Source organism: Vulpes lagopus, chromosome 6, assembly GCF_018345385.1.
Source record: "Vulpes lagopus strain Blue_001 chromosome 6, ASM1834538v1, whole genome shotgun sequence".
Lineage (NCBI taxonomy): Eukaryota > Metazoa > Chordata > Mammalia > Carnivora > Canidae > Vulpes > Vulpes lagopus.
Genome location: NC_054829.1, coordinates 74599231 through 74615002, shown reverse-complemented (window position 1 = coordinate 74615002; position 15772 = coordinate 74599231). Strand labels below are relative to the sequence as shown.

Here is a 15772-nt window from a genome sequence, read left to right as displayed (position 1 = left end):
AGTCTTTCATAAATATATTCATTTTAAGAGTATTTTTCTATTCTAGTGAAGTTTAATCATAAATGCTTATTTTTGATAGCAGTATAAAAGTGAATGTTTTGTAAATTTATACAGAAAATTTGTTGTTAGTGTGTAGAATTTAACTTGATTTTCTCTGTTGATTTGATATCCTGAATTTTCCCTGAAATTGTTACTTATTTCTAAGTGTTTTTTGCAATGATTTTCCTCGTTGACTATGTATATGCAAACAAAATATTTTTCTCCTTGTTGACTGATTTCAATATGTTTTATTTTATTATTGCCTAATTTCTGTGGTAATCTTCGACTCTGGGGCATAGCACTTTCCCCTGTTTTCCGTCAGATTCTTTGTTCTAATATTTTGTTTGATATATGGCAGATCTAGGAGATAAAATGAATTTTGTTTTGCATGTGGATGAGCTCCCTAATATATGGTGTGATGTGGGACCTCAGGACAGGACAGGAAGTCTATTCACAACTTCTGCCCAATTCTGATGGGAGATATATATATTTATATATCTTTGGTGAGTGTTGAGACTAAGTTTATTTTAGATTTGAATTCGAGCCTTTAATCTGATAAGACATTTCCAGGTATCCTCTCCCATTCTGTTGGTTGCTTTTCAATTACTTTGAGTGTTTCCTTTGCTGTAAAAATGCTCTTTCCTTGATGTTGTCCCCATACTTCATTTTCCTTTTCTTTTTTTTTTTTTTTCATTTTCCTTTTCTTTCCCTTGCCTCTGGGGACACGTCCAGAAGTCGTTGCAGCTGAGGTAAGAAAAGGTGCTGCCTGTGTTCTCCTGAGGATTCTGATGGTTTCCTGACTCACATTTAGGTCCTTCATCAACTTTGAGTCCATTGTTGTGAATGATGTAAGAAAAGTGTCCCCTTTGATTCTTCTGCATGTGTGTCTCCAATATTCCCAACACCATTTGTTGAAGAGACTTTCATTTTTTCCATTGGATATTCTTTCCTGCTTTGTCAAGATTTTTTGACCTCAGAGTTCAGGGTCCATTTCTGGGTTTTCCATCTTTTGTATATATCTATATGTCTGTATTGGTGTCAGTGGCATACTGTCCTGATGATATCAGCATTTTAATTTATCTTGACAACCAGAATCAGGATACTCCAGCTTTGCTTTACTTTTTCAGGATTGCTTTCACTATGTGAGATCCTTGAGATTCCCCAAAAATTCTCTGATCATTTGCTCTAGCTCTGTGAAAAATTCTGGTGATATTTTTATACAGATGGGCTTTGAATGTGTCACTTGCTCTTGGTAGCATAGATATGTTATCAATGCTTATTCTTCTAATCTATGAGAGTAAATATTTTCTATCCACTTGTATCTTCCATACTGTCTTTCATAAGTGTTATGGAATGTTTAGACTCTACATCCACCCCTCTTTGGTTAGGATTTTTCCTCAATACCTGATGATTTCTGGTGCAATTATAAATTGCCTCCAGGCCTTGATTTTCATCTTTTCTCTTTCATTTGTGCTAAAGAGAAAAGACACTGACTTCCTTGTATTGATTCTACATGCTCCACTTTTGCTGAATTCTAGAATCAGTTCTAGCAACTTTTCAAAACAATCTTTGGGATTAGAACTTAAAGTATCTTGTGGTGTGTGAAGAGTGAAAGTTTGACTTTTTTGCTGAGTTGGATGATATTTCCTTCTCTTTGTTGTCTGATTGTGGAGGCTAGGACTTCTAGCACTATGGTGAAGAACAATGGTGATGGTGGGCATCTCTGTCCTGTTCCTGATCTTAGGGAAAAAGCTCTGAACCCTTCCCTGTTGAGGATGACATTCTCCATGTGTCTACTGTAGATGGATTTTATGATTTTGAATGTGTCCCCCTATCTCTACACAGCAAGAGGTTTTTTTTTGTTTTTTTTGATAGAAAGAAGTAGCATGATTTTATTGAAATGTTTTAGTACAGTGGTGGATGATCTTAAAATCGTATGTTCTAAACCAATACAAGCACTGAAAATGATACATTCCTGAATCTAAGGGACATCTAACAAAGGCAAGTTCTAGTATGAATTATCTGCAGGTTGATTAATATCATTTAAGTTGGAGGACGAGCAGCTTTGGTATGCGTGTACTTCTCTGGCTCCCCTTTTCGGCTAGATATCCGTGAGTCCAGCGCCATTTGGCAGAGTTGGACAGAACCGATACACTGGGTGGTTTCCCTGAATGCTTGCACACCAGGGGCAAGGGATACGCAAGTTCTGCGATCGGGCCGCTCCTGAGGCCACTCCCATCATCTTTCCGGAGCTGAAACCATCAAATGGTTGAGGTCTACATCGCCCCCGTGTATGGCCAAGTCTAGTCGAATTAGTGAATATAGCAGAACTACTTGAAAACAAAAAGTGAGGCCAAAAGAGAGAAAAAGTCAGTTAATTCGATGACAGTGCAGATTTTTATCTGAGGATTATTTTAAAACTAGCTCTGTATCTTAGACTCAATCTGATGACGAAATGATCATGTTTAAATCACCTCTCGTCAGTCATGTCAACATGTCTACGCTTATATGCCAAGGCCGTCTACCTGCGTGTGTCTGTAACTACGTTTTCATCTGTCTTTGCATAGAAATTCCAAGAAATAGATATCACTCATTTATCAAAACTAAAAATTACATACATCTAAGGAGGCTCTTTACATTATCAAGTCAACTCTTCCTAGGTAGAGCCAATCGGTATCGCGTAGCTGACTCTACCAGGCTAGAATGCCATTGTTTTTCTCAAAAACCATTTTAAGGTACAGCAAAATGCCAGTCTCGGCAATGACCAACACGATACTTGCTAAACTTCAACCTCTGCTGGACTGAAGTTTGAAATCTTAAAAATTGCTGTTCAAGTGACTTAAAGATTTGGTTTTGCCACCTGCAAAACTTAGATCAGGCAATTTCCTCTCTTCAAGTTTTAAGATTCAGCAGAAGGGAGGGATTGTTATTATTCCCAGCCTTTGTCTACGCAGGCAAATTCTCTTCTTTCTGGGCTGAAGAATTTAGTTGGTTGTGCACCAGTGCGCAGCTACCAAGACTCATGGGAAGTCAAAGCTCGCCTTAGGGATGCACCCCACTGAGGAAGATGCTGTCAAGCGCCATCTGTGGATAAAGCAATCTTTGCCTCCATGATCACTCTTGGGCCACCACTTGAACCTTATCTCAATGAAGCAATTAATGCTTACTTATTTGTACTTTCTTTGTAGGCCTTTCTTACCCACATTTTTCATGTAACAGTTTTAGTTAAAACAATCAGTTGTCTAGGAGACCTGCTACTTCTGATTACAAAAGGCAAAAGACTATTAAATCAAAACGAAGGAGGTGATGTTTAAATATGCATTTGGTGGTACTCACAAAAATTCGCCTTTTTATGATGTCAGGAACAAATAACGAACAGACACTAGTAAGCCTGAGGGAACTTAGGGGAGTCTTGGTTTTGGTGGAAACCCACAACGTGAGATTATTGGAAAGAAGGCGAAGTAAAAGCTAGAGCTAAAAAGAGGCCATAAAACAAGATGGTAGGACGGAGTTGCTGCTTGCAGAGCTGTCCGCCTCGGATGGCCAGAGCACAGCGTGAGTGGCACCAGCGAGCCTGTAGGGTCTATCTTGACACTTTCTCAATTAGATCCATTGCTGAACATAATTTTGGAATTTCAGAACGTGACATTTCAGGTAAGTGGCAGTTATAATGCGTTTCTCAGCAGTGGCAACAACAACCAAAGAAATGCTGAATTGCTTGTGATAATGTCTAATGTTTATCTGAAAGTAAATGTGTCAGCAGCCCTCTGAAGCTACCTAAAATTTGGTCAAATTGAGCATGATAACAAAGGTTTATTTGAAACCTGGTTACTAAAAACCAAAAAAAAAACCCAACCGAATTCAGGGTATTATAAATTTTCTAAGGTGCACTCGGAAGGAAAAGGCTAATTCTGTATACAGGGTTTGACCCAAATGTCCATAGGCATTATCAGTATTTACACAGAAGGCTTTAATCTGAAGTCACCTTTGGCGACCTCGAAATAGACTATGACCTTCCGCAGTGGAATTACATACTTGAAAGTTGTGGCCTCGGAGTACTGGTAAAACAAAAGAAAGGTCACCTGTCAGAATGAGCCAAGATGACCTTAAGGACAGTTCACGTAAAAAGATCAGATAACCACCACCCTCCCCCTCCCCCTCCCAAACCAGAAGTAAATGGTCTTGAGCTTGAGAGGAGGGAAACAATGGATCTTGCAGGGTACAAAGATCGGACGCTTTTGCATTATCCTAGGATTGCTGAGTCCTAAAACTAAAGTCAGGCAAACGCACACAAGGCAGCGGCCCGAGCAGGCCTGCTCCACACCTCACGTCTGGGCCTATAGCGGGACGTGGCTGAACAGGTAGGACACGGATTCACCGTTGTGCGTTCTTCGGATCGCCTCTGCCAAGATCATCGAGATATCAATGACCTGAATCTTGGGGCAGTGTTTCATTTTGTCCTCTTGCGGAATGGTGTTTGTGACCACAACAGCCTCAAAGGCGGCGTTGTTTATTCTGGAAATAGCTGGCCCAGAGAAGATCCCGTGTGTAAGGATAGCATAAACCTTGGTGGCTCCGGCGGAGAGCAGCTTGTCCGCGGCGTGGCAGATGGTGCCACAGGTGTCAGCCATGTCGTCCACGAGGATAGCCACGCGGTCCTTCACGTCGCCCACCAGAACCATCCGGTCCACTTCATTTGCTTTCTTCCTCTCTTTGTGAATCAAGGCGAATTCCACATTCAACCTGTCTGCAATCGACGTGACCCTCTTGGCTCCCCCGGCGTCGGGCGAGACAATGATACAGTTCCTCCACTCAGCAATGTTCTCTCGGATCCACTGCAGGACGGCGGGCTCCGCGTACAGGTTATCCACCGGGATGTCAAAGAAGCCCTGGATCTGAGAAGCATGCAGGTCCATGGTGATGATGTGATCGGCCCCAGCGACCGAGAGCATATTGGCCACAAGTTTCGCAGAAATCGGAGCTCGGCTCTTGTCCTTCTTATCCTGTCGGGCGTATGGAAAACACGGGATTACGGCAGTCACCCTGGATGATGACGCGATCTTGCAGGCGTTGATCATGATGAGGAGCTCCATCAGGTTGTCATTGATTTCTCCGCAGCCACTCTGGATGATGTAGACATCTTCGCCCCTCACGCTTTCACCGATCTCGACGCTGGTCTCCTGGTTGCTGAACTTCTTAGTGACCACCTTGCCTAGTTCCAGGCCCAGCCGGTCGGCCACGCGCTGGGACAGGTCCTGGTGCGAGCTACCGCTGAAGAGCACGATGTTGGGCATGGCGGAGGCGGCGGTGGCACCGGAGGCTGCGACGCGAGCGGGAAAGCGCGGCTGTCGACCAAAGGAGGAGCGCAGGGGAAAGGAGCTGGAGGGGGCGGAGCTCCAGCAAGAGGTTTTTATCAAGAAAGTATAATCGCTTTTGCCAAAAGCTTTTTCATCATCAGTTGAGAGGATTAGATGGTCCTTATCCTTTCTTTTATTAATGACTCAAATTCCACTCTTTGATTTGCAGTTGCTGAACTATGCTTGCAGACCAGAAATTAATCCCATTTGTTCATGATGAATCATCCTATGAATGTACAGTTGGATCCCGTTGGTTAGGATCTTGGTGAGAAATTTACATTCATATCCATCAAGTGTATTAGTATGTAGTTCTCCTTTTAAGTTGGATCTTTGTTTTTGAGGTCAAGGTAATGCTGCCCTCAGAGAATGAGTTTGGAAGTTTACTTTAATTTCTATTTTTTGGAACATTTTCAGGAGAGCATTAATTCTTTTTAAATACGTGTTGCATTCCCTTGAACAGCCCTCTGTCCCTGGACTTTTGATTGTTAGAAGACTTTTAAATATGTTTGATTTTCATTTCCTGGTTTTGGGTCTGTACTGCTTATCTCTTCATTCCTGTTTCAGATTTGGTTGTTTCTACATTTATAGGAAGGCATCCATTTCTCTGAGATTGCTGAATTTGTTGGCATGTTATTGCACATAATGTTCTCTCTCTATAATAATGTATCTTTCATTTATTTATTCAATATTTTATGTACGTTCCATTTGCCAACATATGTTAACACCAAGTGCTCATCTCATCATGTTCCCTCCTTAGTGCCCATCACCGAGGAACCGTGTCCCACCACACACCTCCCCTTCTGCAACCCTTTGTTCGAGTCCCAGAGATTGGAGTCTCTCATGGTTTGTCTTCCTCTCTGATTTATCCCACTCTGTTGTCTTTCTTCCTTTATGATTCCTTTCACTATTTCTCATATTCCATGTATGACTGAAACCATGGTGATTATTCTTCTATTGACTTATTTCATTGGCATAATATCCTGTCATTCCATACACGTTGATGGAAATGGTACCTATTAATCCTTTCTGATGATTGAGAAATATCCCTTTGTATATATAAACCATAGCATGTTTATCAATTCATCTGTCAAAGTTCATCGTGGCTTCTCCCAGAATTTGACTATTGTGGACATTGCTGGTATAAACATTGGGGTGCAGGTGTCCCAGCCTTTCACTATATCTGTATTTTGCAGATAAGTCCCCAGTAGTATAATTGCTGGGTTGGAGTGTAACTCTATTTTTAAGTCTTTGAGAAAAACCTCCACAGTTTTCCAGAGTGGCTGCACCACTTCACATTCCCACCAACATTCCCAGTGCAAGTGTGTTTCCCTTTATCTACATACTCTCCTATATTTGATCTTTTCTTTCTCATTAATTTTTGCTATTCTCTGTTTTGTAAAGTGGCAACTGATTGTGGTTCGGTTGTGTTTTTTCCTGATAGCAAATCATGTGGAGCATGTTTTTCATGGACTTGTTGGCAATATGAAGGTTTTATTCAGAGAAATTTCTGTTCATGTTTTTCTCACCATTTCTTGCCTGGATTCCTTGCTCTTGGGTGTTGAGTTTGATAAGTTCTTTATAGTTGTTGGATACAAGCCCTTTGTCTGATATGTCATTTGCTAATATCACCTTACCTTCTGTATGTTGTGTTTTAGTTTTGTTGACAGTTTCCTTTGCTCTGCAGAACAATTTTTATCTTGATGGAGCTCCCAAATGCATTTATTCTTTCATTTCCCTCACCATTATAGACATGACATGCAAGTAACTGCTGTGGCTACATTCCAAAAACTTGTTCCCTGTCTTCTCCTCAAAGAGATTTTGATGGATTCTTGTCTCACATTTCTCACATTTAGATCTTTTAACCATTTTGACTTCATATTTTTATCTGGTACAAGTGATTGTTCCACTTTAATTCTTCTACAAGGGCTGTTCAATCCTGACCATGCTAATGCTTTTTGAGAATGTTTTATTTTCCCAGTAGATATTCTTTCTTATTTTGTCGAAGATTATTGACCATACATTTGAGGGTCCATTTCCAAGTTCTCTCTGCTGTTCTATTTATCTATGTGTCTGTTTTTGTGCCAGGACCACACCGTCTTAATGATCATAGCCTTGTAGAACAGCTTGAAAGCAGGCATTCTGATGCTCCCAGCTTTGGCTTTCTTTCTCAACCTTACTCTGGCCATTGGAGCTCTTTTCTGATTTTATGGAAATCTGAGGATTATTTATTCCATCACTGGGAAGAAAGCTTGTGGTATTTTGATAGGAATTGCATTCAATGTTTAGATTGCGCTGGATAGCATAGACATTTGCCGAATGTTTATTTTTCTGATCCATGAGCATGGAATGTTTCTCCATTTATTTGTGTCTTCAGTTATTTCTTTAATAAGTGTCTTCTAGATTTAAAGGACAGATCCTTTACCTCATGGTTTAGGTTTCTTCCTAGGTATCTTATGGTTGGTGTCATTGTAAATGAGTTAAATTCCATAATTTCTCTTTTATCAGTCTCACTGTTTGTGTGTATGAATTCAGCTGCCCTCTAGGCCTTGGTTTTGTCTCCTATCATATCGCTACATTGCTATGTGATTTCTAGAAAATTTAGGTGGTGTCTCTTGGGATTCAGATACAAATATTATGTCCTCTGTAAAGGGAGATTTTGATTTCTTCTTTGCCATTTTTAATAAATTTATTTTTATTGGTGTTCAATTTGCCAACACATAGAATAACACCCAGTGCTCATCCCATCAAGTGTCCACCTCAGTGCCCATCACCCAGTCACCCCCACTCCTCGCCTACCTCCCCTTCCACCACCCATAGTTCGTTTCCCAGAGTTAGGAGTCTTTCATGTTCTGTCTCCCTTCCTGATATTTCCCACTCATTTTTTCTCCTTTCCCCTTTATTCCCTTTCACTATTTTTTATATTCCCCAAATGAATGAGATCATATGTTTGTCCTTCTCTGATTGACTTATTTCTTTGCCATTTTGAATGGATTTTATTTATTGTGTTATCTGATTGCTGATGGTAGGAATTCTACTTCTATGGTGAACACAAGTGTTGAGACTGGGAATCCCTGATGTCTTCGTGAACATAGGGACAACTCTGTTTTCCCCTATTGAGAATGAGATTCACTGTGAAAGTTCATAGATGGCTTTTATGATATAGAAGAATGTTCCCTGTATCCTCCACTTGAAGAGTTTTAATCAGGAACACATGTTGAAATTTGGCAAAAGAAAAATAGAGCTAACCTGTGACCTCCCAATTGCACTCTGTGGTATTTACCACAAAGGTACAGTTGTAATGTAATTTTGGGGCACATGCCCCCCCAGTGTTTATAGCAGTAATTCCAACAATAGCCAATTTGTGTAAGAACCCACAATGTTCTTCGACAGGTGAATGGATAAAAATGATATGGTTTTTATATACAAAAGAATATCACTCAGCCATCAGAAAGGAAGAATAACCACCATTTGATTAGATGTGGGTGGAACTGGAGGCTATTATGCTGAGTGAAATAAGTCTTTCAGAGAAGGACAATCATTTTTCAAGTTGCTTGCATGTTTATATATCTTTAATGGGGAAATACCAATTTGTATTTTCAGCTCATGTCTTGCCTGGGGTTTTTGTTCTTTGAGTGTTGAATTTACTAAGTTTTTAATGATTTTGGCTACTATCCCTTTAAATAATTCCTCATTTGTAAATATCTACTCCCATTCTGTTGGTTGTGTTTATGTTTTCTTGACTTTTTTCTCTCACAGACCTGTTTATCCTCATGAACACCGAAAAATTCATATTTGCAATTGTTTCACTTGTCTTTGGAAAAATGTCTTGTAAAATTTTGGTCTGGACAATATCAGGGAGGTTACTGCCTGGGTTCTGATGGATTCCTGCCTCACATATAGGTCTTTCATCCATTCTCAGTTCATCAGTGTGTCTGGTAAGAACCTGGACCAGTTTCATTCTTCTGCATATGGCTGTCCAAATTTCCCAACATCATTTGTTGAAGAGCCTCAATTTTTCCATTGGATACTCTTGCCTTCTTTTCAAAGATGTGTTCACCATAGGGTTGAGGGTCCATTTCTGAGTTCTCTACTCTGTTCCATTAATCTATGTGTCTGTTCTTGTGCAGTACCACAGGGTCTTGATGATCACAGCTTTGTAATACAGCCTGATATCAGGCATTGCGATGCTGCCAGCTTTGGTTGTCTTTATCAACATCCCATTGATATTTAGGATCTTTTCTGGTTCCATTCAAATTTTACGATTGTACTATATGTGAAAAATGTTGATGGTATTTTCATAGAGATTGTGTAACTATGTAGATTTCATTGGGTAGCATAGAGATTGAAGGATTTATTTTTTATAATCCTTTAACATGGAAGGTTTTTCATATATTTGTGTCTTTCTCAATTTTCAACCTAAGTGTTTTAGACTTCTCAGTGTACACATCTGATTTGGTTCACTGTGTGTAGTTGCAATTGTAAATGCCATGGACTCCTGGGTTTCTCTTTCTCCTCTATTATTGTTAGTGTAAAATGTGCCTGACTTCTGTGCATTGAATGTATATCCTGGTATTTTGCTAAATTGCTGACTCAGATATAAAATATTTTCCTGAAGTCTCTTGAGTTTTCTATGTTGAGTAGCATCTCATACATGGAGAATGAAGTTTTGACTTGTTCTTTCTAGATTTGGGAACTTGTATTTCTTATTGTCTGATTTCTGAGGCAAGGGCATCCAGCGCTATATTGAAGAACATTTTGGAGAGTGGAGGTTCCCATCATGTTCCTGACCTTATTGCATGATATCATCTTTCTCTGCTTTTAAGGGGGTCATTTTAAATCCATACACCTCTAAATTGAAATTGAGTTAGTGGATAACCTTTTTTCTTGCAAATGGACATCCATGAAACCTGCAGTAACAATTCTTATATCAGAAAACTGGTTTCAATACGAAGACAGAAATAAGAGATGAAGAAGAACACTTCTTCCGAATTAATGTGGCTATCGAACATGAAGAACACTGATGATGGTGCTGTGATCATGGTCCAAGATAGTGAACACACCAGAGTCCTTTACTCTGATGCTTGGATTGTTAATGTTTCTGGAGCTTCGTGTCCAGTATGCACTTTATGCTCCTTGTAGCATGCTTGCTAGTTGATCTGGTGGTCCTGTGATGCACACTGAGTCAGTATGTCTCCTGCGAATAATAAGTTGATGAGCATCAGGATATTGGTTGTGTATTTGTATTTAGAGACATGAATAAGCAATACACATGAATGTTTCATGTGTGTAGTTTAGGGTATTTCTCTTCCTATGACAAGTATATTTGTAGGTTAGCACTGAATAGGTAAACATAGAATCCTGTGTCCAAAGAGTCTCCCTGGGTTACATATTTGATGGAGAAGAAGCCCCAGACCCTGGCACAAAAGAAGCACAAAAAGGATCACGAGATTCATCCTAAACATTTAATAGGTTTCTTGACATCCTTTGTGATGATGGTGCTATAGCATGATGTTATCCAAGACCACATCATTAAACTGATTCCACACTCATACTTCCCTCCCCTGTAGGATGGGAACCTATCACATAAAACCCTCACCAATGGTTCCTGCTGGAGGGGGGCAAGATGACACTGAGAAGAAATGCTTTGAGATACACATGGCCTGTGTCCAGTCCAGAAACAGAATTTGCCTGCAATAGAACACCTTCCAATCCAGCATCCTGTAGTAACAGGAGGGATCACATGGGATCCCTCTCTTCCTGAAAGTGGAACAGATTTAAACAGCAAAGTTTTCTTGAGGACTGAACAGATGTTTCATTTCAAAAGAAAGTTCTAGTGTGAGGAAAGGTAGGAAAAGAGGGAACTTAGAGCTTCAATGTCCATCTCCAGATGAAAGAATAAATAAGATGTGGTGTAGGGCAGCCCGAGTGGCTTGGAGGTTTAGTGCCCTCGGCCCAGGTCATCATCCTAGAGATCCGGGATCAAGTCCCACATTGGGCTCCCTGCATGGAGCTTTTCTCTGCCTTTGTCTCTGACTCTCTCTCTCTCTCTCTGTGTGTCTCTCAGAATAAATATCTAAATCTTAAAAAAAGAAGATGTGGTCTATATATTCAATGAATATTACTCAGTCATTAGAAATCACAAATACTAACCATGTGCTTTGACATGGATGGAACTGGAGGGTGTTTTGCTGGGTGAAGTAAGTCAAATGAAGAAAGACAAAGATTATATGGTTTTACACATATGAGGAATATAAGAAATATTGAAAGGGACTATTAGGGCAAAGAGGGAAAATGGGTGAGAAATATCAGAGAGGGTGACAAAACATGAATCTCCTAACTCTGGAAAGTGAACAGGGGGTAGTGGAAGGGGAGGCAGGGAGGGATGGGTTGACCGGGTGATAGGCACTGAGGAGGGCACTTGAAGGGATAAGCACTGTGTGTTCTACTACATGTTGGCACATTGAAATTTAATAAAAATATTAAAAAGGAGGAAACTGAAGACACCCAGGGAGAGCTGGAGCTGTGGGAGGGAACAAGGGAATAAAAGAAGTGGCTCTGTACCCAGAGATGGGCACGAATCAATGGAAATGGACTCCTGATGGAGGAGGGTCAGGGGCCCAAGCAGCCTTCCTCCAGACCCAGGGTCCCATGAACACCTGATGATAAGGCTCATTCAGCATGTAAGAGCATCCTGGTGGTCCCACTCCTTCCCCCACATTAACCATTGTCACGTGAGTAGAGCAGTGGGTGTATTGGAGGGAGCTGAGGGAGGTTCTACATGGAAGAGAACAAGGAGAACACAAAGCCATTCAGGGAATGAAACAGGGGATCCCTGAAGGAATCTGAAGTCTTGGGTGGACACAGAGAGACACACTTCACAACTGACACCCAGGCCAGCACAGCTCTCCAGTGCAGCCAGGGAGAGAGCCACACAGCCCACGGCACAATCCTCACCAAGGTAGGGTGGGGCATATACATAGGAAGCAAAATATTTAAACATAACAATCTAATAACAAATGCACTGTGCATCTTAGACATGATTCCAAACCCCAGCTCAGGTCCAGTGGATGAACACTGCTAGAACAGTGTTCAGTTCATCCAAGTCAGTGATAGAAAGAAAGGAAACATATGGTCTCACTCATACGTGGAATATAAGAAATAGTGAAAGGGACTAAAAGGGAAAGGAGGGGAACTGAGTTGGGAAAATTCATGAGAGAGACAAACCATGAGAGACACTTTAGTCTGGGAAACAAAGTGAAGGTCTCTGGAAGGGAGGTGGATTGGGGGCTGGGGAGACTGACCAGCATTAAGGAGGGCACGTGATGTGATGAGAACTAGGTGTTACAATATGTTGGCAAATTGAGTTAAAATAAATAAATATAGACTACCTTATCCTGTGCCCACTGTTGGAACATCGTACATGGATTGGGTGAAATAAACAGCAGACACTCATTCTCAGAGATCTAGAGTCTGGGAACTCTGAGGTCCAAGTGCAGGCACACAGTGTCTGGAGATCTCCCATGTCCTCGTAGGTCCTTTCCTTGTCACCCACCTGGGGCCAGGAGGCCGGGAACTTTCCCAGTCCTGGTGTATAAGGGACCAGATCCCAACATGAGGCTGCACCTCATGACCTAAGAACTCCCATAAGACCACACTTCCTCTTCCCATCACATGGGTACTAGTTTCCAATATGGGGATGGTAGAGGTCCCACACCGTGAGCTGATATCAGCACCTGAAGGATCTAAGAGTTATTCTCTGCAGGTGGCAGGTCCTCCTCCATTTTTGTTCTCTAAGTTCTCATAAATGTATAGTGGAATTTGCCATCACACCATATTCTTGGAGTATTACTTACCACCACCTGGATCACCAATCTTCCATCTTCACCTCCTGCCCCACATATAGGAAATCCAGCAGGAAACCTCGAGTTCCCTCCTTTCATTCAGGGGAGACACTGACTCCACATAGGCGCTCCCTGGATTAGTACTTCATCAAAACAACTGACTGACCCACAACACACACCCTGAGCCAGGGTCCTCTGCTCCAAGCATGTATTTATGACTTCCTGAGAGGACTGCTTTGTTCTCAAAAGACATGATGGTGAAAGTGATAAAGGTTTAGAGTCTCGTGTGTGTGTGCATGTGTATGTGTGTGAGTGATCCTAATGCTCATTTTCTCAGAGTTCAGTTTTTTGTTTTGTTTTGCTTGGATTGTTGATCCCTATAGAAGTTGAGGTACATGTAGACATTTGTGTTTTAATCATACGTATAATTCATATGTATTACTCATATGTAGGGAGAACTTAGATATATATTTATGAGAACTTAAATAAGTCTATGAAACTCTATCTTTTGTGCATATAAGAATAGTTGTTTTTCCATGAAACAAATTATCAAGTGAGACACTGCATTGGTACACACAGAACCTGGTGTCAAGACAGGCCCCCTGAGCCCTGGATGATATGATATATGTTGGCGAACTGAATTAGGTGACAGATGGTTCCAAAGCTCCTTTGGTGTAATGCACACTCAACCCAATACGGAAGTCCTAACTAATGTCAATTTAAAAACATTAGGTTACTCAGGCTTGGGAATGAACTCTGTCTGATGTGGGCAGCCTCAGAGTACAAGAAAGGACTTAAAGTGGGTGATTTGTGAGTTTGCCAATTGTGTTTCATTTAAATACAATCTTATAATTTATAACAGTGGTATATGAAATAATTTTAATGGAGATAGTTTTGTGAAATAAAGGTCACTTGGTAATATTTGAAAAAAAAATAATTTGAAACATAGAGGTTCCCTGGAGGAAACTGCTCCATGGAGAGGAAACCCAGACCCTGACAGGAAACCTGCCCAGAACCTCCATCTGCACCTGCGCCTGGACCTTCAAGACAGAAGTGGTGAGGAGTGTGCACCCCCTGGTGGTCCTGATCCCCTTCTACAGGGAGGTTTGTGTCTGGGCTCACACTGAGTTTGCCTCACTGTGTCCTTCGCACAGTAATACACAGCCGTGTCCTCGGCTTTCAGGCTGTTCATCTGCAGGTACAGTGTGTTCTTGGCGTTGTCTCTGGAGATGGTGAATCGGCCTTTCACAGTGTCTGCATAGCTTGTACTACTTCCACCACTGTTAATGTATGCGACCCACTGCAGCCCCTTCCCTGGAGCCTGGCGGACCCAGTCCATGGCATAGTCACTGAAGGTGAATCCAGAGGCCACACAGGAGAGTCTCAGGGACCCCCCAGGCTTCACCAGGTCTCCACCAGACTCCACCAGCTGCACTTCTCCCTGGACACCTGCAGACAGAAGACATCCTGGTCAGGAAACGGTCCCACATCCTGTTTCTCTCACTCACCTCCACTCACATACTCAAGGTCTCTTGTTCTCCATGAATTACCTTTTAAAATAGCGACTAGGAAAACCCAGCTGAGCACAGACTCCATGGTGAGTTGTCTGTGTTCTGTCCTGATCCCTGAAGGGGGTCACCTGGGGATCCTGGGGCTGAGCCTCCTCTCCCAGTTGCAGGGTCGGGGCTGGGCTGGTTTAATCACTAGAGGGAGGGCCCTATTTGCATGTCCTCTGACTATATAGTCAGCTCCCAACTCTGATCAATTCTTTACAAGTTATATACAAGCATTACTTCACAACTGTAGATCACTTTCTTTTGGTTTCACAGTGGATTTATTATGTTCTAATCCATCAATGTATTTATCTTTGCCTTTGTGTCTTTTTAAAACTCTGTGATTAATATAGGTCATTTTAAGTATTTTCTCTCCTTAATGAAGTTTAATCATAAATATTTATTTTTGGTACCAGTGTAAAGGGGATTGTTTTTTAAATTTTGTACAGATAATTTGTTGTTAGTGTGTAGAAATTAACTTTATTGTATATGTTGGTTTTATATCCTGTATTTTCCCTGAGCTCAGTAGTTACTTCAAGTGTTTTTTGTAAGGTTTGCCCTCATTCACTATTTATTCGACAATGTCATATACAAGAAAATTACTTTTCTTCCTATTGAATGATATTAATATATTTTACTTTATTATTGCTTAATTTCTATGGTAATCTTTGACTTAGGGGGCATAAAAGTTTTCCCTCTTTTCGGTCAGATTCTTTGTTCTAATATTTCATTTGATATATAGCAGATCTAGGAGAGCAAAAGAATTTCCTCTTGCATGTGGATGAGCTCCCTAATATATGATGTGATGTGAGATATCAGGTCAGGACAGGAAGTCTGTTCACAACTTCTGCCCAACTCTCATTGGAGATACTGGTGGCTGTTGAGCTTGATAAGTTTATTTTAGATTTGAATTTGAGCCTTTAATCTAATAAAACTTTACCAAATATCTCCCCCCATTCTATAGGTTGCCTTTTAATTACAC

The 15772-nt window shown here is 41.0% G+C and overlaps 1 protein-coding gene and 1 gene segment (V, D, J or C); both read right to left on the bottom strand.

Moving 5' to 3' along the window:
- Positions 1-1913: 1913 nt before the first annotated feature.
- LOC121492400 (ribose-phosphate pyrophosphokinase 2) lies at positions 1914-5412 on the bottom strand. Its single transcript, XM_041757629.1, has 2 exons — positions 4364-5412; positions 1914-2369 (listed from the first exon to the last, which is right to left on the bottom strand). The coding sequence occupies exon 1, from the start codon at positions 5331-5333 to the stop codon at positions 4377-4379; it is 957 nt and encodes a 318-aa protein (XP_041613563.1). The 5' UTR covers positions 5334-5412; the 3' UTR covers positions 1914-2369; positions 4364-4376.
- An 8867-nt stretch (positions 5413-14279) lies between these two features.
- LOC121492613 lies at positions 14280-14916 on the bottom strand. The segment is given in 2 exon segments: positions 14280-14686; positions 14788-14916. Coding segments are annotated over 2 exon segments (453 nt in total).
- Between the last annotated feature and the right edge of the window lie 856 nt (positions 14917-15772).

Coding starts and splice junctions, on each gene's coding strand:
- LOC121492400 (XM_041757629.1), bottom strand. CDS start 5,333: ATGCCCAACATCGTGCTCTTCAGCGGTAGCTCGCACCAGGACCTGTCC.